Raw genomic sequence first — 27,174 nt, 5'->3', positions numbered from 1 at the left:
CAGAGGTTTATCTGCACATCCTGTGTCCTAGGGCAGCGCTCACCCTATGAAAACCAGGCCTCAGTGACATCAAAGGGACACCCTGACAGGGTCACAGAATTCCTTTACAACTCCCTGTTCCCTTGAAGGACACGTGGAGGAAAGAAATGGCCTTTGTCCTAATCCATTCAAAGGGTCTGCTATGGAGAAGGCATAGCCATGCTAACGACAGGTGGCAGAACCTTTCACGATGGCACCAAAATGCCAACCAGGTGCTGCCATTTGAAGAAACAGAGACACATGACAACATACTGAGAGGGGCTGAGAAAGTGACACCCTGACACCCTGCACTCCCCCACGAGAGAGGCGCATTACCATCATCTACACGAGCATGCACTTTGTCCTAGAAACACGCTTTGGAAAACCGTCCGGCAGAGACGGCTGCACACGTGACAGAATAGGTACCAGGACACTGATTGCAGGGGGGATTATGCTTGGGGAAAACCACACACAGCCTGAAGCCCCGCCCACTCCCTGGGGGGCAGGCTCAAAATGGCCGCCAGGGAGCCCAGGTGGAGGTGAGAGAGATCGAGGAAGCAGGAGGGGCCAACGTGAACAGTGAGCGCAGTGACTGCTGGGTGAAGACAGCAAGAGGGCAGGGAACAGCATGGTCTCCCTCTGTCCCTCCCTCTTTCTTTAACGTATGTTGATGTCAAAAGATCTATGAAGACATGTACCAAACTCCTACCAGTGCTGACTATGGGGTTTGGGGTTTGGGGGAGGGGAGCTCACTTCAAAATTCTACTTTCTATCTACAGACTTCTAGATTGTTCTATAGTAAGCATGAGTAAATACTTGTAACATTAAAAAATGATAAAACTTAGCCCTGGCTGGTGTAGCTCAGTGGATTGAGCGCAGGCTTCGAACCAAAGAGTTGCAGGTTCGATTCCCAGTCAGGGCAAATGCCTGGGTTGCTGGCCACTGCCCCCAGCAATCATACATTGATGTTTCTATCTCTCTTTCTCCCTCCCTTCCTTCTCTAAAAAATAAATAAATAAAATCTTAAAAAAAAGATAAGCCTCCAAACTCAGAATTTTATTTAAAAAATGATAAAATTTAAATAGAACTGGTCAGTTGGGGTAGAACCTCACCAGGGGATCCATCTGGAATCAGGCCCTTCTGGTGAGCCGCAAGGGTGAGGTTCTCGCTGACGGCTGGCTGCCCATCGTGCTGCACCAGACAGGTGAGCACCATGTCCTCCCTGAGGGCAGATGAGTTCACCAAGATCCAGCTCCCCCGGGTGAAGGTCCCATCCTTGTTCTCTGTGCGGGTTGAGGGCGTTTCTGTTCGGGACATGTGTCCGTTCTTCAACCAGGTCAGCTGTAGGCTCTGGGGGTAGAAGTTCTTCACCTGGCAGGTGACGTTAGTCTGGTTCTCTGGCACGGTGTGGTGGGAAACCTCCAAGGTGGGCGGAACTGAAACAGCACAGGGCAGAGGCTCTGACCTCGTGGACACACAAATCACAGAGGAGGGTCCCGTAACACAGCTCCCCCACCACTGCAGGGGGTAATTCAGGACAGTGCTAGGTGTGCAGCAGGTGCTCAGAACTCAGGGCTCACTTTGCACGTGAATGGAATCACTAAACTCAGTGCCCTGCACACAGTAGGTGCTCAAGAACTGGGAGCTGCTATTAGGGTGATAGGAGGAAATCATGAAGCACAGCTCTGGCATGCAGTTGGAAGATAATAACTGTAGCAAAATAAATGAAACCATCAAACACACAGGATCTTAGTTTATAGTAGGTGCCCAGTTATTGGAGTTGCTCTTGGTAAAGCAGATGAAACTAGCAAGTAGAGTGGTAGGTGTTCCCCTGGTCACTGCCATTAAACAGTGGTGAGTGACAGGCTCATCCAGGGCTTGGTGATGGGAAGTACTGTCAGGAATTAGATTCCAGGGAAATCACACTCTGGAGCAAATGGCAGAGGGAGGCACAGGTTTAGAGGGTAGGAGCCAGGTATGGGCTGGGGCTAGGTATGAGGGACATCTACCTCGGATGGTCTCACACAGGTTGGCAGTCCCACGAAGAGGGGGGCCCCCCTTTAGGGTGACATGGTCCACCTGGCAGATGACCTGGGAGTGGACATCCCCCCGGGCCAGCCGCACCCTGGCTATGCTGGAGATGTTGTAGGAAGGGCTGTCTCCCTCTGGGTCCACAGTGGGCTGGGAGGCTGGGAGCTCATTCCCATCTTTGAACCATCTCAGGACGATGTTCCTGGGGGAGAAGCCATGGGACTCGCAGGTGAAGCTCACTCTCTGCCCAGGTGTGGCCCTCCCGGTGGGGGCTGACACCGTGGGGGGAGAGGGTTGGGCTGTAAAAGGAGCACAATGAAAAATAAACACAATTGTGATCATCACCAGCAATGAAAAGTATATGACACTGTCAAGAACCTTCTCATATTATTATTTTCTATCCTCTAACAATGCTGGTGGGCATGTCATCATCCTCGTCCCACAGAGCAGGACACTCTGGTCCCCAGAGGTGAACCCTGAGTGAGGGGCAGTGCCCACAGGCAGCTCCAGGCCTGAGTTCAAAGTGCACCTTCATTCCTCCCCAAGTAACCTCCTACCTGTCTGGGTTCGGGGACGACAGTACTGAGCGCTCTCCCTCTTCATATTAACTCTCTTGTCTGGCCTCCCCTGACACCTCCCCGACCTCACAGACAGTGTTCACAGAGTGAATGCAGAAGAAGCTGAGGGGGCGGGACCCCATGGAGTGGAACAGACTGGCAGCCGAGGAGAGGGGCAGCCAGGCCACATCCCAGTCCCGTCTGTGAGAGGGGACAGCAGGCACTTCCTCCCAGGCTGCAGGGAGGGTGAAATCCAGCAACGGAAGTTGTTTTGCTTTGAGTGAAACAGAAGATGCTTCACAAAAATAAACACAAGTGTAATTTGAATTTAGAATGAATTTATATTCAGAATTCTCCCTTCAGGTACTTATGAGTTTACTCCAAAGTTTTCATTATATTCACAAACATTCCTGTAGGGTCTCATCTGTGCCAGTCCCTGAATTTCAAATGGAGGGGCAGATGGGATGTTTTTCTGAATTAGGGTTTTTCTCTCGGGTCTATTTTAGGTTGAAAACAAGGATCACTGAGTGATGAGAAAGCCAAATGTGGTTAATGTTATTGATTGATTTATTGAATTTATTGGGGTGACTGGCTAATAAAATCATATAGCTTTCAGGTGTACAGCTCTACAATACACCATCTCTATGTTGTATTGTGTGTTCACCACCCAAGTCAAGTCTCCTTCCATCACTACTTATCTCCCCTTTCTCTCTGGTAGTCAGCATGTTGTTGTCTGTGTCTATGAGTTTTTTTCTTCTTTTTCTTCACTTAACCCCTTCACTTTCACCCAGCTCCACAGTCCACCTCCCCTCAGACTAATTTTCTTAATCATTAGTGAAGTAGAGGAAACACAGACACAGGCCCACAGAGCAGCCAGGGCTCCTCCTTTGTCCTAAAAGCATCCACATGCCAGCAGTAAATCTCCAGCGAAGGCTGTAGTTGCTCCCTGTGGCAGGGGTCTGCAGGGCGTCTCCACATGGTTAATCACTCCCCAACACCTTCTTTGACAGGGGACACATATCAAACATGAAAAAGTGTTGCATTTATAAATATCTACCTTGCTTCCTAAAACTCCTCAAACATTTTAAGGACATAGTTAAGGGGCGTCACTTGAAGAAGTCAAGTCATAGAAACACCAGCAGCCTGGATGTCATTGGGGGAATGGATGCTGGGATCAGTTACCATTGATTGGGAGCCTCTTGGGCTCCTGATGAGGGGCTGATGACCCTGTGTCCCTCAGCTGCTCACCCTCCCACTGCCCTGCAGGCCGGCCCTGGTGGACTCACTGATGGGAGGAGGCTGAGAGGGGAACCCGGCTGGCCAAGGGCACACAGGGAGCAAAGGGCAGAGCTCATCTCTCTACACTTGGGTTAATTTTAGCATCTCTGTTCTTTATCCTTGAGCATCAATGTATGTTTTCTGTACAAAGTGGATCAAAACACCACCCTGGTAAGAGGAGTGAGGATGTATATAAAACAAGGTGCTTGGAATACAGTAGGTGCTTAATAAATAACATCTCTTATTGTTATCATTAGATTCAGTCTTTCTAGTTCTGGATTGAACTGTTCTTTAGGCAGCAAGAAGGCAAAGAAAAGCATAGTGTAGGTTTTACCAGCAAGATGACAAGACCTTGGTTCTTGTCTTCTTGAAGGAAAGATTTTGGTCAACAGACAAAATGCAGTAATGCGAGAAAGTATTGGCCGCAGCAAAAGCACACTCAGGATGGTGAAAGCAGGATGGACTTAGCACAGAAGAAGCAGCAGGAGGGCAGGGGCTTTGGCTCACTGGCTGGTCAGAGAAAAGGGGCCTTGGAGACAGGTTCAGGGGGTGAGCCCAGTACGAGCTGCTACTGCCCACTGCCCCCCTCATTGTAAGTCTCATGGGGTCCCTTAGAGCAGGAGGCAGGTGCCTATGGAGGATGAAGAGGGCAAAGGAAAAGGTGTGGCTGGGAGGAAGAGAGCTCAGCAGGTCCTTTGTGTTGAAGCTTTTATCTTTCTCTTGCAGGTGGGGATGTTAATGGTGGTCTCAAGGGAAGATGTCAATAGCATATTCATCAGCTTTCAAGGTGTGACCTTTCAGGGTCGTGGTCTCCACTGATGGGTCAGTGTCAGGGCAGGGGGTCATTTGTCAACACAGCTGGTCCTGGTTTTGCTGCTTTTCTGGGCCTGGATGTTATGCTTGGGGAGGAGAGGTCAGGGGATCCAAACCACATGCCCAGAGATAGGCTATGGGGGAAAGGCTACTGTGAGGTCAAGGTCTTTGTTTTCTTAGTTTTGCTGGATACTAGGCACCCGGGGCTTTTCTCCTTCGTGACCTGCAGTACCTGGCCCCCTGTCCTTACTCTGCTCATGTCTGCCTACAAAACAGCAGGAAAAGTCTCAAGTCCTTCTCCCCACAGCTGTTGTGCAAAACCTTAGATCAGAAAAGCAGAGAGCCCTGGTCAGGTGGCTCACTGGGCTGGAGCATCATCCCATGCACCAAAAGTTTGCAGGTTTCATTTCTGGTCAGGGTACACACCTAGGTTTCAGGTTTGGACCTGGTCGGTGTGTGTACAAGAGGCAACCAATCCATCTCTTTCTCTCACATCTGTGTTCTCTCTCTCTGTCTGTCTGTCTCTTCCTCCTTCTCTCAAATCAATAAACACATCATCCTTGGGTGAGGATTATAAACAAGAAAGCAGAGAAGTTACCATATTATGGTTCTCTCACTTTTTAAAAGTGATCTCCTTAGGAAACAAATGTGAAGAATTGACTTTCAAAACACACCAGATCACAGGCATTTCCCTGAACATCAGCTCTTCACAGAAGCTGGGAGCATTTTCAAAAAGCAGAGCAGATTTCTGCAGTGACAAGCTGGTGTGTTGGTGCAGGAAGGGCTCTGGGGCTGAGCAGTGAGCATATGGTGGGGTTCCAGAGCCTGCTCACACACACATGGGTTTAAACATGGGAAGGTGTCCCCAGCAAGTGGGCTCAGATCTGACAGGGGGTCTGGGCTGCCTCTCCCCAAGGCTGTCACCCCACACCTGTTCTTCCCGGGGGTGTCCCTATCATCCCACCGGGGCTTATTTTCTTGGGCCTCTGATAAGCTGTGTCTGGCACATGAGATTCTGAGGCACCTGCACCACCCAAAGGTGTTGTTCTCACAGCCCCAGCAGCAGGGGGAGCCACCTTTGTCAGGGGAAAAATATGTTTCCTCTGTGACCTCAGAGAACATCTAGCTCAGGGCCTCTGCCTTCAGATAGTGAAAAAATTCACCTGCCAGGCCCACATTTGACAGTTAAATCAGAATTCCTAGGGTGGAGCCAGGGTCTGGGGACCTTTGCAAAGATTCCCAGGTGATTCCTATGACAGCCAAGGTTGAAAGGCACTGAACCCCACCTCCAACCCTATTTATATTGAAGCCTGGAAAGGAAAGTGGCCCATCCGAGGTCCTATGGCCTCAGCCTGTCATAGCCCACAGTCATCAAACATCTACTACAGGTCAGGCACCACTCTGAGCACTTTGCATGCATTCACCCACTCAGTCCTCAGAGCTGCTCTGTGAGGTCGGTGGTGTCACTGACCAGGGACAGCATTGGCAGCAATGCGTCAGAGGTAACACAGCTGGGAAGTGACAGAGCCTGGAAGTGAGCCCAGGAAGGGGACTAGGCCCATGCGCTCAGGTGCTGGCACTCAATAACACCCTGACTCACTGGATGCTTTCCAGACATCCCCTTCTGTCCTCACAGACCCCTGAGTGGGAGCTGGGACTATCACCCCTGCCCAGACGGGGACACTGAGGACCCCGGGGACACTGAGGACCCCAGGGACACTGAGACTTGCCCAAGAGCACCCAGCAGTGGGATGACACCTTCGCTCACTGAGGGTCTGCCCCTTCACCAGGCTCACTGTAGCCTCAGTCCTTCCTGCAGAGGGTGGGGAGAGCGTCCATGTCTGCAGGTGAGGAAACAGGGGCCCAGAAAGACAGAGTGGGCCACGCCGTGAAATAACACCCAATTTGGGGAGTGACTCTGTGCTGGGAGATTCAGACAGAGCACCTCACATCCTTCATCTCTCCTCAAGGAGCCCATGATTATCACCATCTTACAGGGAAGCAAAGGGAGGCTGAGAGAAATGGAGGGGCTGTCTCCTCACCTCCCACTGTGCCCTGTGGCATTTTCTGTGGCCCCCAAGCTTCATGTCCATCCACAGGGTAAGTGGACCACCTCATAAGCCCAACACTGGCTGCCATCCTCCACTTTTCCCACTAAGAATTTTTTAGTTAATTTTGTTAACTTTATTTTTATTGTTGACACCGTTACAGATATTTTCATTTACCCACCCTCCTTAACCATCCTCCACCGAGCCTCCCACTGCCCGTCCCTCTGGCCGTCACCTCACTGTTGCCTGTGTCTATGGGTTATGCACATATGTTTTTTTGGTAATCTCTTCACCTTTGTTCATCCAGTCCCCCAACTGTGTCCCCTCTGACAGCTGTCAGACATTCTTGACTTTAAGGAATTCCTCTAGCAACAAATGAAAGACATGAGCTCCTCAAAAATGAGTCTAGCATAAGAACTTTGCTCATGCAGGGCCCTAACCAGCCTCTAGGAAATGCCTCCCCTCCTCATCCTCAGTCTGCACATCTAGGATTTCTGTGCCTGGTGTTGCTGGGGCTGCAGTGGCCTCTCTCTGCCCTGTCCAGACCTCTGTCCCCAACTGCTCCTGCAGATGCTCAGTGAGGGACAAACAGCCCAATGGAGGGGAAAAGCCTCCTGAATGCTTCTATATGCTGAGTCCTGTCACTAGGAGCAGGGCCAACACATCAAGTGACATCTGTGTACCTGTCTGATCTGGGTGGTAAAGTTGCCCTGCCTCCCCCACAGAACTTTTTAAAAATTCGTATCGATGAAGAACAAAACAATTCAATAATTTAAAAGGAGGGAGTTGGAGCTTTTTGCACACTTCGACAAGGACAGCAGGGTGTGGCATAAAGTAGGGGCTGTGAGTCAGGCTGTTTGGGGTCAATCTTAGCTTCCCCACTTGTAACAAGTCAGGGCCCCTCTCTGAGCCTTAGTGTCTTCACCTGTCAACAAGAGTCCCTGCCAAAGCTCTGGTTATAAGAGTGAATGCCATGAGGAAGATGAGGAATCTAGAACGCTGCTGATCCTCGCCCCCTCCCGTCTCCCTGCCTTCTCACCCAGGGTGTCTTCTGGGCAGACAGTTTAGGGAATAGGAACCAGGACTTTACCAGGAGGCAGCAGATCTGAGATGGAGGCACATACAACCTGTGGTTGCCTAGGCAAGGGATATCCCATCGGGGAACTACTCTAATATCTGAAAATTCAGGATAAAGTTACCTTCCCTGCCCAGGTCTAGGAGTTGTAGGGAGACTCCATTGCTACTACATATAGGAGGGAAATTTGGAAATAGCTACAAAGGCTAAAATTCACATGCCCTCTGACCCAGCAATGCCTCTTCCAGAGGCTGTTTCCCTCTTTAGCAAGTGACAAATGGACAAGGTTCTCCCTTGCATCACTGTTCTGATAGCCTGGGGTTGGGAACAACTTATATCCATCAGGAGACTGTTAGTAAACAATGCTGTCCCCATACACTGGAGGGTGAGGCAGCTGTTGAAGAAGGGGCAGCTCTAGGTGCTGATGGGGATGCTTGGTTTGGGGGATGGGGCTGAAGGCTGGGAGAGGATTTCAATCTTGGGCTTCAGGGTCTGATGTGAGGGGCATGTGAACTTTGAGAAAATGATGGGGGGAATATTCTGGCTCCTTGTTCAGTGTTTTGGTGTAATTAGCTTTCATTCAGCACCTACTATGCACCAAGTTGTCCATGGAAAGAGGGTCCTATGACAAGGCAGGAAGGAGCCTGCTTGGACTCAGATTGGGCTCTGGGATGATTCCACTACTCACTGGCCATGTGACTGTGGGCAACACCACTGTCACCACTTGGCCTCAGGCTCCCTTCTTGGCATGGGGGTCAGGCAGGAGAGGCTAACAGTCCTTTGTGTGCAGACATTTCAATATTCAGGATCCTGGGCTTCCAGCAGAAAACCCAAAATAAGCACTTTTGCTGCCTGACTGATGACACTTAAGTCACCCACATGCGGAACCTCCTCTCAGGATGAGGAACAGTAGATAAACTCTGCTCAGAGCCCTAGTGACAATGTGACCGGGTCCCTGAAATAAAGGGCGTTTATCAGACAGACCCACAGTGAGCGCCCAACCTCTGGCACCTCCTCCCAGCAGGGCTGGCAGAGCAAACAGGGAGTCTGTGCCCCTTAGGAATATCTTCTCCTGTGACGCTTCTGAGGAGGAAATAAAGAAACACGTCCCCCTCCCTGCCCTGCATGGATCTCTCCCAACTGCAGGGAGGAGAAGGAAGCTTCATGGGAGAAGAGCTCTGCCTGCTCAGTGCCCTGCAGCTCCCACAGCACCCAGGGCGGAGCCCGGCTCCCAGTGGGTGTCAGTGAGTGTCAGTGAGGGGGGCTCGGCCACACTGAGGGTAGCGCTCTCTGGAGGCAGGGGTGAGGCCTGACCTCGTGATGGGTGAGTCACTCAGACCTTCAGTTCTTTCATCCCTGGAACCCAAGGGATGGATGGGATTGGAGAAGGCAAGGTTTGGGGAATCAGGCTACCTGGGGTTCCAGATTTTTCCCACCACTTACCAGCCATGCAGACTAAGCAAACAGCAAGACCTGTCCAGGCCTCACCTGTCCTGACCTTCAGGAGGGGTGACATCAGACCAGCAATCAGACCCTGACTATAAGCACCCACAATGACAACTGATTCCTAGTTCCTGCTGTAAAAACAAACGTCATTCTTCTGGACTTGTTGTCACACACCATGGACGAAGGGCCCCACACTGTACTCACCACTCACGGTGAGCCGAGTGCCTGCTCCAGTCTTGAGCTCTGTGTCAGGGCTTCCTCTGCGGAACTTCACACAGTAGTAGGTGCCCGTGTCTGCTGGGGTGATGTCGCTGATGCGGATGGAATAGTCCGTGTTGTTTTTCCTCGTGGTGTCTGCAGCACTTGTTACTCGGGGGGAGTGGCCTCCTTTGAGACTGTAGATTAACTCCCGGCCTGGCCCTGTCCCCCTGAACCACATTGTGGGCCCCACAGGGAGAACAGAGGTCATGGTGCAGTTCAGAGTGGCCGTCTCTCCTGCTGCCACTGCCACTGACTTGTCAGGCTGAATCACCCGCAGCTCCTCACCTGCCCCTCCTGGAGGGAAACACAGAGGAGTTATTTATCCTCCATGTGTGATCGTCTGGGTTTTGTCAATTCTTTATCAACAACAGCTTTCACTGACTGAGGACGCACCCTGAGCAGGCCTGGAGCTCAGCACATTGCATGTGTCATACATGTAACCCTCACAATAAGCCTGTAGGATGAGACCTTATTAGAAATTACGAAACCGAGGAACAGAGAGGTATAGTGTGTGGCAAAGAGTGGGTTTAATTTTTTCCCCGCCAAGCCATTCTGCTTGGTGTCACCAATGATGGGCATGCACTGGGCCTTTTCCTGCAATGCCTGGCTTCTCAGCTGAGCCCAGTGGCTGCTGGTGGTGTGACCCATGCAGCCTGAGCTGAAGGAGCACCTCGGCCAGTCCTGTGGCCAGGATGCTAAGGCAGCTCTGGTGGTCTTCTGATGATGAGGAAATGAGTTGAGGAGAAAGTGAGTATCTCTTGGAATAATACTCCTTTACAGAAAACTGGAAAACCAGTTCTTGCAAAAGACTCACTGAATCCTTACCCCAATGTCAGCTTTAACATCCCTCATGAAAGGGACTGTGCTGCACCTGCAGCTGAACCTGAGCTACAAGGTGGGATTGATACAGTGAACACTAGTTTTCCAGGTCATGGTTTAATTTGAGAATCCTTTCATATTATGAAAAGAAAGTTTATCAATAAGTAATTAGAAATAATCGGAAGCTTTAAGGATAATGGACTTGGCTGGGTATGTTTAACAGGGACAGGGCACTGAAAGAGAGCCCTATAAAGGCCATAGGTGGTGGACTGGGATGTGAATTGCACAGCTTGAATTTGCTATGTCCCCACTAAACTTGGATACAGGCCAGGCTTGTGAAGAAATATGTTAGGTTCTAGATGGAGTATAAGAAAAGGAATGGGCATTTGAGGAGCACAGAACAATAGCACCATGTTTCTGAGTAGCTGTGAGCAAACCCAGTGGATCTGGAGATCAGGGTGTTTCGTCTCCAGATGAGCCTAGATCCTCCCGGGGCGGTTTACTGTTCTCACCCACAAGGACACACATCATCTCTGGTTCCTGTGGGCCCTGTAGAGCCTTCATTTTTGGACTGTTTGCATCACAGAAAAAGTTCTGATACAAAATGGTACAAAGTCATGATATGATAAAGGGATAACATTAAATGCTTGATACACCCAGATATTATTTCAGCAAACATTTTGAAATAGAAAGACACAACATTTCCTATTAGAAAAGCACTGTCCCAGTTCAACAAAGCTTAGCAGACTACATGTTCACCTTTTCTTCCTCCTGAGACTCACGTTGAATAGAGAGAACAAATGGAAAGGAGGTGACAGAATTCTAAGTGACACAGACATACTTTGTTCAAAGGTGTTGAGATTTTGGGGACCGAACGGCAAGGAGACCTTCCACCAGCAAAAACATTATGACTCACCTTATTACAGAGGTCTGGCGCTGAACCCCTATATCTCAGAGGCAAGCCTGCACATACTTGTTGTAGAAAAACAAAATGAAAATATGCAAAGAGGAAGTATTTAATTTTTAGCTTTTAGGCATAACCATATCAGAGATAACTATTTCTAAAACCTTTTCTTGGCAAGTAAATCCATATTAACATACTTGGGTTTTTTTTTAAGATTTTATTTATTTATTTTTAGAGAGGGAAGGGAAGGAGAAAGAGAGAGAGAGAGAAACACCAATGTGTGGTTGCTGGGGGCCATGGCCTTCAACCCAGGCATGTGCCCTGACTGGGAATCGAACCTGCGACACTTTGGTTGGCAGCCTGAGCTCAATCCACTGAGCTATGCCAGCCAGGGCCCACATACTTGTTTTTTAATAGAAAAATGGAAGCATGTTATTTTGTAATTTGTTCCCCTTAACTGCACATCTACTGTTCATAAATACTTCTGTGGCATAACTTCCACTGGCTCTAAAGCATTCTATTCTATGGCTAATGTCAGTAGGACGCTTTTGACCAGAGGTAAGTGTCCAAACGTAATGGACTTAAGTAACCAAGCACATTCATTGTCTCATACACACACAGCTCACACGTGTCATTAAGGACACTGGTTGGCCTCAGCCTCAGTGTGTTTGGCCTTAGGATTGTCTCCTGGTCCCCAGAGCTGCTGCTGCAACTTCAACTTCACAGAATTGCGTCTAAAGGTCAGGAAAGGCTACTCCTCCTGTCACGTCTCAGTTTGTCAGTGAGGAGTGTACTTCCCACAGGTCCCCAGAAGACTCCTCCTCAGTTCCCTGGACTCGGGTCAGCTCACTGAGGAAGTGATCCTTAGACCCTGTGGGATGTGGACACTGGGCAGGGGAGGAGCTGAGGGAGGCTGGGAGGGTGGCATGGAGGGGACGCCCATGGCCTGCCGAAAGGGAGGGGCCACTGCTTACTCAGTGTTCCTCCGGGTCAGACATCTGGTCGTGTGCAGATGTCACTGTGAGCAGTGGTGCAGGGAGCACCCTGTGACCACATTCTGAGGTGTGTGCTTAGCCCTGTCCGTGAGAGAGGTTCTGGATTGATTGGTTCCAAGGGATTAAGCTTTTTTAGAGTTTTAATAAATATTGCCAAGTGGCTCCCCAAATACTGCAACTTACACTTCCAGCTAGTTTATATGTGTGACCACCCTTTCACCCCCCACCTGCATACTCCCTGGTAAACTGTAGATTCCAGGTTTTTAAAGATTTAATCTTTGCCAATGTAAGTGAAAAATGGTACCTTATTTTCAATTTTTATTTCTTTTATTACAAATAAGTTTGATATGTCAGTGTTGTTATTGGATTTTTTATTTGGTTGTTATTGGTATTCCTTTTTAAAAATGATTTTCCTGTTCATTGTCTTGCTTGTTTTTATTTCAGTAAATAGGACTTAATTCAAAAGTGGGAACATAATATCTAAAATACCAAGACCATCACACTGATGACAGAGTCTGATATATGGTTGCAGTGCATGTCTTGGGGAGCTGGTGTTGTTATTGTTTAATATCAAGAAGTGAAATAATTTCATTGTTGCCATTACTAAAATTGAAAGTTGTGTGTAAATTGTATAAAATTATATACATTGCTTAGGAAAAAGATGGAAAGTTTTATAATTTTTATTTTACTAAAGATTTCCCAAAATACTACACAGCAGAAAGAAAGGAGGAGCTTTTCTACCCTTTGCAACAGCATGGATGGAACTGGAGAGCATTGTGCTAAGTGAAGTAAGCCAGGTGGTAAAGGACAAATACCATGTGATCTCACCTATAAGTGGAACCTAATCAAGAAAACAAATAAGCAAGCAAAATAGAACCAGAGACACTGAAATAGAGAACAAACTGACTGTGACCCGAGGGGAGGGATGGAGGGAATAACAGGAGAAAGAAGGGGAAGGGTCGTCAAGGAACATGTAGAAAGGACCCATGGACAAAGACAATGTTGGGGGTGGGGATTGAATACGAGAGAGGGTGGATGGGCAGGGCAGGGGAAAGCAAAGTGGGAGAAATGGGGAAAACTGTAATTGACAACAATAAAGAATAAAAAGTAAATATTTTCCAATATTCCTATCATAAAAAATAATGTTTTAAAAAGAACAAGTAGCATTTATAACAGAGGAAATATTGTTATCCCTAGCATAAATGCAAAGAAAATATGAAAAAATGTCATCTGTCTTTTCATTATAAGTAAAGTGATTAACCTTGAATTAAACAAAAATGAAGACATTTCTAACAATTTTAAAGAAGCAAAACTTATTTTGAAACAGTGGTGAGGAACAATCCAAAAATGAAATTAAGCAACAAATTCATTTTCAATAGAAACCACAAATATAAAATACTTAGGAATAAATTTAACCATTGTGATGAAAGACTTGTAGTTCAAAACATTGTTCAAAGAAGTTTAAACAGATTTAAATAGAAAAATATCTGTGTTCATGGATTGGAAGACTTAATGTTATTCAGATGTCAACAGTACCTAAAGCAATCTGCAGATTCCATAAAATCCATATAAAAATACCAATGGGGTTTTCTGTAGATGTAAAAAAGCTTATTTTGAAGTTCATGTAAAATCTTAAAGGACCACAAATAATGAAGCAATCTTGAAAAAGAAGAATGTAGTTAGAAGACTCCCACTTCCTGATTTAAAGACTTTGTACAGAGCTACAGTAATCACAGTAGTGTAGTCCTGTCGTAGAGTAGATGGAGAGACCAATGGGACAGAACAGAGAGCCTAGAAAGAAGCCCTCAGATGTGTGGTCAACTGATTGTCAGCGAGGATGGCAAGACCATTGAATGAAGAAAGGATACTGTTTAAGGCATGGGCTGGGAAACTAAATATTCACATGTAAAAGAATGAAGTTGGACATTTATCTTGTGTCATAAAAAGATAAATGCAACATGAATCAAAGCCCTAAACATAGAGCTAAAATTTTAAAATTCTTGGAAACAATTACTATAGGTGAATCTTTTCTTGACTTTGATTGGGCAATGATTTATTGGCTCTGACCCAAAAAGCAGACAAGACAAAGAAAAAACAAAGTCTCTCAGGGGACGAGGCAGCTTGGCACCATCGATAAATCCTGTGTTCTTCTCTGTTTCTCAGCTTCTCCTCAGGGAGAAAATCTGTGGGTCACCTTTGCAGAGTGTGAGCTGGTGAGACCCTCCCACTTAGCACTCTTTCTGACCACATAGCCCCATGTGCTGGGTGGGGCAGGTGCTTTGGTACCAAGCACATCACGGTTTGGGTTTTTAAGTCAGGAAAAGAAGACTGAGGAGAGGGAAGCTGAATAGCTGAAACAAACTAGGAGAAACAGGAATGAATCCTCAAGGGAGAAGTGGAGGGAACAGAGAAGGAGAGAAGAGGACTCAAAACTCTGCCATCTGTGCATCTCTAAATCTCATATCTATACCTCTGTCCAGGCCCTTCCCTGATCTCTGGGCTGTATGTCTAACTGCCCACTCACATTTTTCTTTGGATGAAAATGAACAGCTCACAGTTAACATGTCCAAATTGAATGCCTGCATTTCCCCCATAGCTCTCTCCATCTCACCTGAGCACCTTTATTTTTCCAGATGCTCAGGTCACCAACACGTGGAGTCTTGCTCTCCCACCCTGAATCCTGTGCATCAGAAACCCTGTGGCTCCCCTTCCGCATGAACCCAGGTCTCCATCTCCCCACTATCTCTACTGGCTCCTGTCCTGGTACCAGTCATTTCTTTCTGTCTGCATGAATACTCTACCTCCTTTTCTCTATGTCCTGTTGTAGTCTATACTCAACTAAATGCTGTGATATTTTAAACCTTATGTCACCTTCTTTCTTTATGTACCTTCTTTCTTTAAAACCTTGCAATGGAAAACTTTTCACACAGAGAAAAAGCTTGAATAATTGCACAGAGCAGATGATTCTACTCTCACTGACTTTGCATATGCTGTTCCCTGACAGGAAGGCTCTTCCCCCAGATAACATTAAGGCTCGCTCCTGGCCTTCTATAATATTGGCTCAAACTTCCCCTTCTCAGTGACGCCCACCCAGACATTCCTGTTTAACATACATCTTAACTTATAGATTCCCCCAACTCTCCTATTCAGCAATACTTTCCTTTCCCCCTAAAACTCATCACTTTGTGACATTCTATAATATTTAATGATTAAATATGTCTATTATTTACTGTCATTTCCCCACTGGGATTTAAACTCCATGAGGGCAGCTACTTAGACTCTTCTGTTCACCAGCAAACCCCAAGTTCTGATAATGTTTTGGTACATTGGAAGTATTTAATAGATAGCTGTATTACACGTGAGAATTGGCCAGTCACACTTCTCCCTGACACTCTGGCGCTTACTTTAAGTGAGAACATTTGTGTATTTATATGAGACATTGAGTTTCCCAACTAGATGACTTAGTGAAAAACAAAAGCATCTTGTGCATATGCAGGAAGCAGAAGAACCCGAGAGCAGAAAACCACAAACCCCTCTCGCCCAGCACCCATCCTGCTCCACACCCACTGGCCCAGCACCCACCCTGCTCCACACCCACCGACCCAGTGGCAGAAATCTCATCAGATGGATGTGGGGTAATGGGGGAATCTATGAGCTCTAGGATCAGACTGTTTGAGTTCAAATAATAGCTCTACCATTTACCACTGAGTGACCTTGAACCTCTTTGTGTTTTTTTCTCTTCTGTAATTAGGGTTACAAGGGAATCTACTTTGGCTATAATGATCACATGAGATAAGAGACACAGCAATTTCCAAGAGTTTCTGCACATGGTGAGTATTCAAGAAATTGACAGGTTATTACTCATTTTACTTCCTGGGGCTTGATGCTTCATCTGACATTACAGGATATATTATGAATATAGAAATGCCTCTATATTATATTATATTAATTATATTATATTATATTGGTATCTCTATATTCATACAAGCAGGATTCTCTGTATCTTTTAATTCCCCTTTTCCTCCTTGTTCCCATTCATCATGGAAGAAGGAGGCCAAGATTATAATGTTCAAAATTCTACTCATTTTACCAAAGGAGAAGCTTGCTTGCCTTAAGAGTGTGGATGAGGGTAAGGGTACATTTAAGGAAGTAAAGGAGAGAGGGTGTCTAAGAGACAGACAGAACTAAACATCTGCTCAATCATTGCATATAGACTAAAGTGATTTGAAGAGAACAAAAAGGAAAGACGTTTTTCAATCTCATGTAGGGGTGTGTGTGTACACTCCCTCATACCTTTCATACACACACACACACACACACACACACAGATACATGCACCACAAGTATGTATAGAAGTGTGGCCTCACATGCTAGTACACAAGTTGTTCTCAGGATTAAATGAAATGACTATAGCAATAGAAATGATTATATCAAATGCTCAGTAACACACTTGGCACATGGGAACCATGGAACACAGCATGAACAAAAGTTCCTGAGTGAACAGCAGAATCTGAACTCTGGGTCTCTGAGTGGCCTGATGGGTGATGACTAGTCTTTGGTTTACTTCTCTGTGTTTTCTGATTTTCTGCAGTCAGCCTCCACTGAGAAGCCATATCACATGGCTAAAAGAATGAGCTCTGGAGCTGCTTGGTCTGGACTTGAATTATGGGGGAAACTCTGCCTTACCTAGACAACACTGGGCAAGTTACTCTCCGTGCCTCAGTCTCCTCATCTGCAAATTAGAGATAATAGTCATAGTTCTCACACAGAGATGTTGTGCAGATTAGAGCATTTCATGTACCCACAGAGCTGTCGCTGTTGTGGTTTGAAGCATCATCTGTTTTGATGTCTCTGGTACCCAGGTTCAGGCAATAGACTCACAGAGAAAAACAATGGACCCTGATTTCATGCTCTCAGAGATTGCACTCTTCTTGGCCTTCTGTGACAGCACTGTTGCTCCCTGTTTTCTTGGAGGCTTTAAATTTTCAGGGCAGGAAAAGATCCAGGGAGAGGAGAAAAATCTACCCCAAGGCATGCTCACCTGTGAAGACCAGCAGCAGAGTCAGCAGCAGGCAAAGAAGAGGGCTGAGCCAAGAGGCAGGGACAGACATCCTGGAGGCCTGAGGAGCCTGCTCTGTCCTACTGTGTGCTGGGGGAGCCCGGACTCTGCTCTGTGGGAGGAGAGAGGCCCCACTTCCTGTCATAGAAGAGGAAGTGCCCAGGATGGGGTGCAATGGCTGTGAGACAGTAGCCCACTTCTAGATTTCAGACAGTTTCTACTTCTAGATTGTGACATAGAATCAGGCAGAGAAGGCAGCTATAGGAGGAAGAGTAACTCATGTTCATTGCCAGAGATGCTTGGACAGGCCTGCAGGAAATAGTGCTTCCCCTGCCTGGGGCCTCTGCTCTCCAGTGGGCACTTCACCCCATCTGAAACCTTCATGGTGATGCCCCACTTGGGGACACAGACAAGAAGGGGCTGCCATTACAGGATGTGTCCAAGCCCAGGACCCTAGGATGTAGCCAGCTTATGGCTTCATCTTCCTTATTTTCACCAGCAGCTAAGTTGGAGGAAGGAAGAGGGTTCACCAGACCCTGTTCAACATTGGGATAAAACCAGGCCTGCTACTGAATGATTCCCTATTCTAACCATATACTGATGGAACAAATAAAAACCCAAATGTAGAGTGTGGTATGGACCTCACAACTTGTATGCGCTTCAATCCAACAAATTGTCCACTAATGTTACAGAACAAACAAGGGGGGCCTGGGATGATATACTATTACTGAAAGAGGCCCCGGGTCCGTTATGTCCGCCGCCAGAGGAAAGACGTCTCTCAATGCCAGAGATTCGTGAAAAGGAAAGGAAATGTTTATTTAATGCTATACTAACTTAGTGACCTAATGTCTTCACCAAAATCCCAAAGTCCCTGAAAACACCCACAAACAGACACAGTCCTTCCTTCCTTCCCCCTTTGCCCAGTCTAGAGTACCGTATCTCAGGAAAGGAAATAGAAGTCCATGGCTCAGGTAGTCCTCTGGTTCTTCCCAGTTAGTACTCCATCTTGACTGGGAGACCTCCCTGGGTTCCCAGCACCCTCAGCTGAGTCTCCGGGATCTCTGCTAAAACCAGGTGGTGGTTCCCCCTTCTAAAGCTGCGGGGGGTGGGGGTCCCCACTCTGTCAAGGCCGCGTGGTTCTCTTCTCAGGGCTGCAGGAGTCTACACTCAGTCAAGTCCGCGTGCTTCTCCTCCTCCTCCTCCTCAATGGCCGCCAAGTCTGGGTTTTTAATCCCCACGGCCATTCTTCCTCTGCAGCCTCATTTCCAACTCCTCCCACACTCGGCTTCACATGCCAGAACTCGTATCCTTCCAGCTTTACTGGGCTGCCATCTTGAGTCTGGGCAGGCGTGGCCCCATGTCCTGGAGCCAATCCTCTCTGAGCTCCCACACAGGCGCTGTAACTCAGGGGACCTGCCCCCCCCCAGTTACATCTGGGTGGGGAAGTTACTTCTGGGTGGGGAAGTTACTTCCATTCCCCTGGCTTAGAGCTGATCACAGCTACTTAACATATCTATGCATCCAGTCAAAGGTTATAGATATGCCAAACGACCACGCCAGAGTTTAGCTGCAAGGCTGTTGCTATGCTAAACAGCTCTCAATGGCCCTGCTCCATTTGTCCCTTCCCCCAACCCACACCCTGGGTGGGGGGATGGAGACATCCCAAAATCTCCTGGATACCTTAAGTTCTGGACCTCATTTCAAATGCCTATTTGGGGGCCCCCTCTTGGCTGCACCCTGTAACACTAACAACAAATGACTAAATGAACTGTGTTGCATCCAGACAAAGAGACACTAGTCAGCAATAGAAAGTACTATCCAAAGTAATTTATAGACTCAACATAATTCCTATTAAAATACCAATGACATATTTCACAGATATAGAACAAACATTTCGAAAATTTATATGGAACCATAAACGACCCCAAATAGCCCCAGCAATTTTGAGAAAGAAGAACAAGGTAGGAGGGATCACAATACCTGGCATCAAACTATATTACAAGGCCACAATAAACAAAACAGTCTGGACTGGCAGAAGAACAGACACATAGATCAATGGAACAGAATAGAGAGCCCAGAAATAAACCCATGTCTCTATGGCCAATTAATATTCAACAAAGGGGGAAGAAGCATAAAATGGAGTAAAAATAGCCTCTTCAACAAATGGTGTTGGGAGACATAAACAGCTACATGCAAACAAATGAAACTCAACCACCAACTAATACCATATACAAAACTAAACTCAAGATAAATAAAAGACTTAAATATAATTCGTGACACCATAAAAGTCCTAGAGGAAAACATTGGCAGGAAAATCTCAGACATTCTATGCAGCAACATTTTCACTGATACATCCCCTTAGAGCAAGGGACATAAAGCAAAGAATAAAAAACTGGGACTTCTTCAAAATAAAAAGCTTCTGCATGGCCAAAGAAAACATTAGCAAAATGAAAAGGGGACCAGCTATATGGGAAAATGTATTTGCAAATGGTACCTCTGAGAAGGGTTTGATCTCCAAAATATATAATGAATTCACACGACTCCACTCCAGGAAGACAAACAATGCAATTTAAAAATGGGCAAAGGACCTGAACAGATATTTTTCCAAGGAGGACATACAGAGGGCCCAGAGACATATGAAAGGATGCTCAGCATCACTAGTCATCAGAGAGATGCAGATTAAAACCACAATGAGCCACCACCTCACACTGGTCAGAATGGCCATCATAAACAAATGAAGAAACAAGTGTTGGACAGAATATGGAGAAAAGGGAACCCTAGTGCACTGTTGGTGGGAATGCAGACTGCTATAGCCACTGTGGAAAACAGTATGGAACTTCCTTAGAAAACTAAAAATGGAATTGCCTTTTGACCCAGCAATTCCACTGCTGGGATTATACCCTAAGAATCCTAAAACACTAATTCAAAAGAACTCATGCACCCCAATGTTCATAGCAGCACAATTTACAATACCAAGTGCTAGAAGCAACTTAAGTGCCCATCAGTAAACAAGTGGGTCAAAAAACTGTGGTACATTTACACAATGGAATACTATGCCCCAGAAAGAAGGACCTCCTACCCTTTGACATAGCATGGATGAAACTGGAAAGCATTATGCTAACTGAAATAATCCAGGCAGTGAAAGACAAATGACATATGATCTCACCTGTAAGTGGAACCTAATCAATAAAACAAACAAGCAAGCAAAATACAATCAGAGACATTGAAATAAAGAACAAACTGACAGTAACCAAAAGGGAGGTGGGTGAGGATAATGGGGGGAAAGAGGCAAAAGTTCATTAAGAACCATGCATGAAGGACACATGGGCAAAGCTAAAGGGGGGGTAGAATTGAGAGTGGGAGGTGGGGGTGAATGGGGTGGTGGGGAGTGGTGGGGAGGCAAATGGAGACAACTGTACTTGAACAACAATAAAAAAAAGAGAGAGAGAAAAAGTAATGGTCTACTTACCTGTGCCACAATTTTAAGTTTCTCGAATGTATTGTGCTAAGTGAACTAAGGCAATCATAAAATGTCACATGCTGTATGATTCCATTTATTTAACATGAAACTAGAGAATGGAGAGCAGACTGGCACTTGCAGAGGTTGGCACAGTGGGGGTGGGGTCACTGTAAAGGCGAGCACAGGGGACCTCTGTGGTCATGGAATTGTTCTGCATCCTGGTCATGACAGTGGTGACACAAACATACACCTGAGGGACCAACACAGCACAGCAGGGAATGTTACAAGATTCAGCTGTGCACATCAACCTCAAGTCATTACAATGTAGACACTGACTATCCTGTTATCCAAAATTAGAATATAATGGTAGTAGGGTGATGGGGGGGGTAGAAAGAGTGGGTGTGCAGCATGAGGTCAGGAGTATCAGCACCTGATGTCCCATCTTCCTTACAGGGAAGTCATAATGATGTCTAAAAGTGAGATATCAACAAGTAGCATTTTATGTAGGCTATATTAGGTATGGCAGAAAAAACCTCACCTGCAAATAATCAGCTAAAAGTTGCACATGGCTGCCTCTGAGAGGTAGAAATGGAGGGGGTGAGGGAGACCCCCATTTTCATATGCAGAACTTATATAACTGTTTGACTCTTAAACATGTACGTGGGTAACTTCAATAAAGGTAGAGACCAATTTTACATCACTGATGTTGTAAGTGTGGCAAATAAAAAAATGTCCGTACTATTAGCAGTAATAAAGGATTCATAAACTTGGCAGATATAAAAGCAATGGTAAAAATCAATTACCATTCTACTCCATAGTCAAAACCACTGCAAACAGTAACGGTAACTTTTAAAGATTTCATGACCTAGAAAATGTAAAGATAGTTCCAACTATAGATGCATAAGATGATTATGAGGAAAAACATGCAAAATTGTGAATTGAAAGTCTTAAAAAAAAACCCTAAAACTTAAATCTCATATCCATCATCTGGAAACTCAATGTTGAGAAGATATCAGTTTGCCAGAATTGATATATAAATAGAATGCAATGGAATGATAATTCTAATATGGTTTTTCATGAAACATGACAAAAAGATTTTTAGAGTTCTCATTTTACATGACAAAAGTAAGAATATTTTCCCCAAAGAAGTCTGAAAACTGAACATAAAACAATATTAATTAAGACAGTGAAGTTCTGGCACAGAGATAGACACGTTGCTCCATGGAGCAGAGAGCTCATAGAAAGAAGCAGGTACGCAGGGCAACCTGACTAGGGCAAAGGTGGCCGTGTGGACCAGTGAGTGCTGGGTCGTTTATCCTCGTGGAAGAAAAAAGGTACCTCACCACCTATAACACACACACACCAGGAAAATACAGCTAGATGAAAGACACAGATACAAAGAATGATCAGTTGTGGGGAACTTTGCCCGCAGAGCCCCACCGTTTGCCACGGATAAGAATAAGTCTACCAAGACATGATCTGCTTGGGGAGGAAAGGTGACCAATCCCCTGTCACAGGAGAGGGGCCAAGAGCCTTTTCCTCACGGGCTTTTATTGGGTTCGTTTACACAGGAATTCAGGTAAAGCTCATTAATCATTGCCTGGCAGTAAGGATCAAACAAGAGATAACAAGGAACTCTGAGGGCCTATTTTGAGTCAGGGTCAGATAGCTAAAAAGCTGTAAAACTTTGAGGAACAAACTTATTTATAGCTTGGGCCCTTATCATTTCATTGAAAGCATTCTAAACAAAGCAGGTTTCACAGGATTCTACATATTCTTTCTTAGGCCTGATCACGAGGAACCTACCCTTTCCAGCACAGGGCTGCACCACCCTCTGTCATTGTTTCAAGCTTAGGTGGAGCAAGGGAAATAAGGCAGCCAAGAGATTAGAAGATTTCTCGCAGACATTGAGGACTCAGTCCATGTCAAAGCCAAGGGGCAAGGGTCCATCACCCCTTTTTGCTGTAGCCCCCAAAGTTCTTCCTTGGGGGCCTCCCATGTGATTGTGCCTGTCTTAGATCGTCCCCGCCCCTTGGGGAATCTTACCCATCATTGACTAACTGACCAAGTATTGGGGGCCAGTTATGGATAAAGTAAAAGGAGTATAAGCGGTGCTCCTGCCAGGGAGATAAGCTTTTGTCTCCTTGGTGGCTTATGGTCCAAGGTCACTCCCTCAGCCTTTGCCTTGGTGGGGGGTTACAGCTTCTGAAACCAGGCAGGGAAGTTCCCAACAATCAGTAAATGAAAGCAGTTTTTGGTGTGAACAAGGTCCCAAATGGTACCAACACGCTGCTTCTTTGCAGCCCTCACAAGAGGAGCAAGAGGGACTCCACCATATGTGTCAAGGAAGCAAAGACAAGAATATTTGTTCTAAAGTGGTACTAGCAAAACGTTAGATATATCCTCAACATCCAGCATGATAAAAACCAATAAACTGTAGCATATCGTTACAGTAGAAAACAAACTGTAGCATATTGTTATAATAGTAAACAATAAAGGAATGAAAAGTAATAAAACGAAGCTACACATATCAACATGAATAACTTACACAAACTGTTAAGCATGAAAAACAAAGTTACAGAATGATGCATAAAGTATAATCATATTTGTACAAAAATTGAAACATACAAAGTAATATTAAATATTGCTTAAGTATTTATGCACATGTTATAAAATAATAAAATGTTAATATTTTGCAAGAGATGTCCACAGATATTTTTATATTATTCTTTGTATATTACAGACTAGCAAAATGTTTATTTGACTAAATGATTTCAAATATCTATGTGTTAAAAGGAAATCACACAAAATCTCTGATTTTATATCCAATTGACAATGTTTGTGTGTGTTACAAGGTTTACACTGACCCTTTCTCATTGGAATATAAAAGTTGGTGGTAAAGTCGTGGTGGAAGAAATCCAGAGCCTTTTCCATCTCAGCTCCTGAGGCTGCTGATATCTCTCTAATGCACCCAGACTGTGTGTGGTCCCATTGGCCTAGGTCCGTCTCAGTCAGTAGTGTAGACTTTCAGTTTTATTTTGGCAACTTAAACCTTTACTAGTTCAGCCTAAACACACGTGACTATTATCAACTTTCACTATCCTTTCATTATGGAACACAAAGGTTTAACACCATAAACATGTAAAGAACCATCCTTTCAATATATAGGTCTAGCTCTTTTGCCCCATTTTATTGAGACATAATTGACACATAGCATTCGCACATTACTTTTAGAGTACAGGATGATGATTTAATATATATTGTTATTATTGTAAAATGATTGTCACAATAAGTTTGTTAACATCTATCACCTCACGAAGTCAATTTTTTTCTTGATGAGAACTTTTAATATTGGCTCTTCAGCAGCTTTCAAATGTGCATGCAGCATTGTTCGCTGTGGTCGCCGTGTTGTATCTTGTGTCCTCAAGTGTAGTTGTCTTATCACTGGACATGTGTGCATTTGACCACTTTCACCTGTTCTCCCCCACCCACGCCCTGCCCCTGGCAATCCCCAATCTGTTCTCTGTATGTATGAGTTTTGTTTTTTTGATTCCACATATAAATGAGAATATACAGTGTTTGTCTTTCCCTCTCTGAATTATCACATTAGCACAATGCCCTTAAGTTCTGTTTATGTTGTTGCAAATGGCAATATTTTCTTCTTTCTATGAATGAATAATATCCCAGCACATTTTCTTTATGCTGTCATCCATTGATGAATAGCTACACTGGTTCCTTGACTCGTATATTGTGAATAATGTTGCAGTGAACATGGGGGTGCAGGTATCTCTTCAAGATAGTAATTTTATTTCACTTGGACCTAGATCCAGAAGTGGAATTGCAGGATCGTGTGGTAGTTCTATTAATGTTTTTGAAGACCGCCTCTGCTATATTCTTCAGTGGTTGCACCAAACCTCCGATTGGATGAATTTCACTGCTGTTTCTTTGATTTTCCTGATTCTCTTTTCTGCTTCATTTGGTCTACTGTTCAGCCCCTCCTTTGAATTTTTTAGTTCAGGCATTGTATATCTTCACCTCTGTAACGTCTGTTTGTTCTGTTCTGATATACTTAATCTCTTTGTCGAAATTCTCACATTGTGCAATATTGTTCACCTGGGCAGGTGAGTATCTTTATCAGCACTACGTAAAACACTTTTCTCCATTTCATTAAGGTATATTTCTAGAGTTTTATCTGATTCTTTTATTTGCTACATATTCCTTTATTTTTCTCCACTTTCTTTGATTCTCAGTGTTCGTTTCTGAGCAATTTTGATGAAGTGGTTTGTTGTAGATGAATTTTATAATTCAGTCCTGATCTAGCACTTGATGGTCTCTCCAAACCTTGTGATTGTCCAAGCTGTCTTGTCTGTTCTTGGTGGCCCCCGATAGTTGAGGTGACATTTCAGTGTCCTAAGGGGACAGTGTCAGTCTGCACCTAGGTGCAGCCTGCTTGGAACCTGCATCTTTTCCAGTACATAGTTCGTTAGTTAGTTATTGACCAGTGAAGGGAGCAAATGGGATCAGACAGTAAGCCTGATTAGCCAGGAAGGGGAAGCTTCACAGACACACGGGGAACAGCAGCATCCTTGCCAAACCACCACTAATCCCCTAGTAGGCAGGAAAGACCAGCTTTGCAATCTCCCCAAGGAACAACATGGTGGGGCGGGAGACACAGTGAGGGGGAAATTCCTCTGCTGAGGCATGTGCAATAGAAGCCTAAGTGGTGACCACAAAGGGACAGGGACAAACCTGAGAAGACAGATCAGGTAGAAGTTTGCACCAGCGTAGCCCAGGGAAGATCCAGGAAAGGAACTAGGTAGTTTGAATAAAGCCTGCTTTAGCCCAAGCCCAAGGAAATATAATCAAAGCTTAACAAAGTTTGGGGGGCATCCAAACTCTCTCTCTTTTCAGCTGTTGTGCAGGCCCCAGCACAGTGCCATTGGTGGGCTGGTTGGGAACAGAAACTGTGCTGGACTACTGGGGCTTCGTATTCCAGGCTAAGGGCATGGCAACTCTGGATCCTGACTGCCCTCCAGGACTTGGAGGGCCCAAGGGCAAGCCTGCAGCCCCGGAGGCTGAAATTCTTTCATAGCAAGATGGAGCTGAGCAGCCTGGTCATGGATAAGACGTTGCCTAAGCCCTTCCTTTGTTTTTGCTCCAATAAATCTTGCCACTACGCCTTAAGTCCTCCTAAGCATGTGTCCTGAAATGCACTTCCTGTGATACCGTGGATGAATTCTATTCCCTCTGGCAACTGATCCTCAGGCAGAAGACTGTAAAGTATATAGACCTTTTTCAGGGAAAGACGGGGGGATGAGAGATTCTGACTGCTGTCTATGTTTTTTTTGTTGTTGTTTGTATGCTACAGTCTTGTGGGATTCACTAACACAAGCCCCATGGCCACCAGAGCCAGGCCATTAGTGGGTACATCCCCTGAGCAGCAGTCACAAGAGCTAAGGGAGCAGACATGTGCACAGGCTCCTTCAGGGGGACAGCAGGACTCGGAGTGCAGCAGAGGGAGAATGTGCAGATGACAGGGCTGAGCTCCCTGCTGTTTGGAGAGGACTGTTGGCCTTAGATGTGGGTTAAATTAGGATCTGGCCCTCAGACTGCAGCTTTTACAGAACGTAAATACTGTAGGCCTCTTTCTATGGAAGACTGGGCAATGGGCATTTCTCTCTGGCTGCCTCTGTGCTGAGCCCAGGGTATTGGGATAGACAGGCAAGTTAGTCCTCACAGCCCACTGAGAGCTTGTTCACTGCATCCTTGTTCACTGCAGTGCTGTGGGCGTTGTGGATCCAAGCCCCAGTGGCTTTCAGATCTACTTGTTTTGGGAGCTGATCACTCAGAGGAACTTCAACAATTAAGGTGGTAGATGTTAGGTTTAGATTCTATTTGTCAAGGAGATGCTGGGAGTCGTGAGTCTCTACTGAGTGTAGGTCTCTGTGCTGAGGGTGGGGTCTAGGATGAGATTGTGTCCCATTCTCTCCTTTTGGTTTAGATGTGAGTTTTTTCCTTGGGTGTCCAATGCGTGGGAGTGTCCAAAATAGTCTCCGGATTTCTTTCTCAGGGAATTGTTCCCCTAATAGCTGTAGATGCAGTGAGTCTCTGGGGAAAGGTGATTTCAGGTGCCTCCACATTCTTGAACCATTAGGTTTTGCTTAAAAGAACAAAATCTTATTTTTCTTATTTAAGCCAACAAAGGCAGCCAGTTCGATGTTCAATGTTCACAGGGAAGCCCAAACCCAAGGCAACAGGGTTTTGGAGAAACAAGATTTATTCGTCCAGCTGCCAAACCAGGAGACAGAGACAGCTCAGATCAGTCCCTCCTGCACCACAGAATACAGACTTAAAGCAAGTTTTAAAAATAATGTTAAGGAGGACATTATACATATTTATTAAATCTAATT

General features: G+C 45.6%; 1 protein-coding gene and 1 pseudogene across 2 annotated transcripts in view; one reads left to right on the top strand and one right to left on the bottom strand.

Annotated features, from left to right (window-relative positions):
• The window catches only part of LOC114506273 (tyrosine-protein phosphatase non-receptor type substrate 1-like), a 157,706-nt gene that overhangs the window by 12,140 nt on the left and 118,392 nt on the right, over positions 1–27,174 (bottom strand). The window contains exons 3-4 of one of the 2 annotated variants that reach the window (XM_036009653.1): positions 2,028–2,348; positions 1,131–1,454 (exon numbers count right to left, since the gene is read on the bottom strand). The exons of the other annotated variant lie outside the window; for it this stretch is intronic. Coding sequence (XP_035865546.1) covers positions 1,131–1,454; positions 2,028–2,348 — 645 coding nt within the window. The remainder of the gene's footprint in view (positions 1–1,130; positions 1,455–2,027; positions 2,349–27,174) is intronic. 2 annotated transcript variants of the gene reach the window in all.
• Positions 10,159–10,967, top strand: LOC114506274 (annotated as a pseudogene).

This window comes from Phyllostomus discolor, chromosome 9 (assembly GCF_004126475.2).
Source record: "Phyllostomus discolor isolate MPI-MPIP mPhyDis1 chromosome 9, mPhyDis1.pri.v3, whole genome shotgun sequence".
NCBI lineage: Eukaryota > Metazoa > Chordata > Mammalia > Chiroptera > Phyllostomidae > Phyllostomus > Phyllostomus discolor.
Note: the sequence above shows the minus strand (reverse complement) of the source record. Positions and strands in the feature narration are given on the sequence as shown.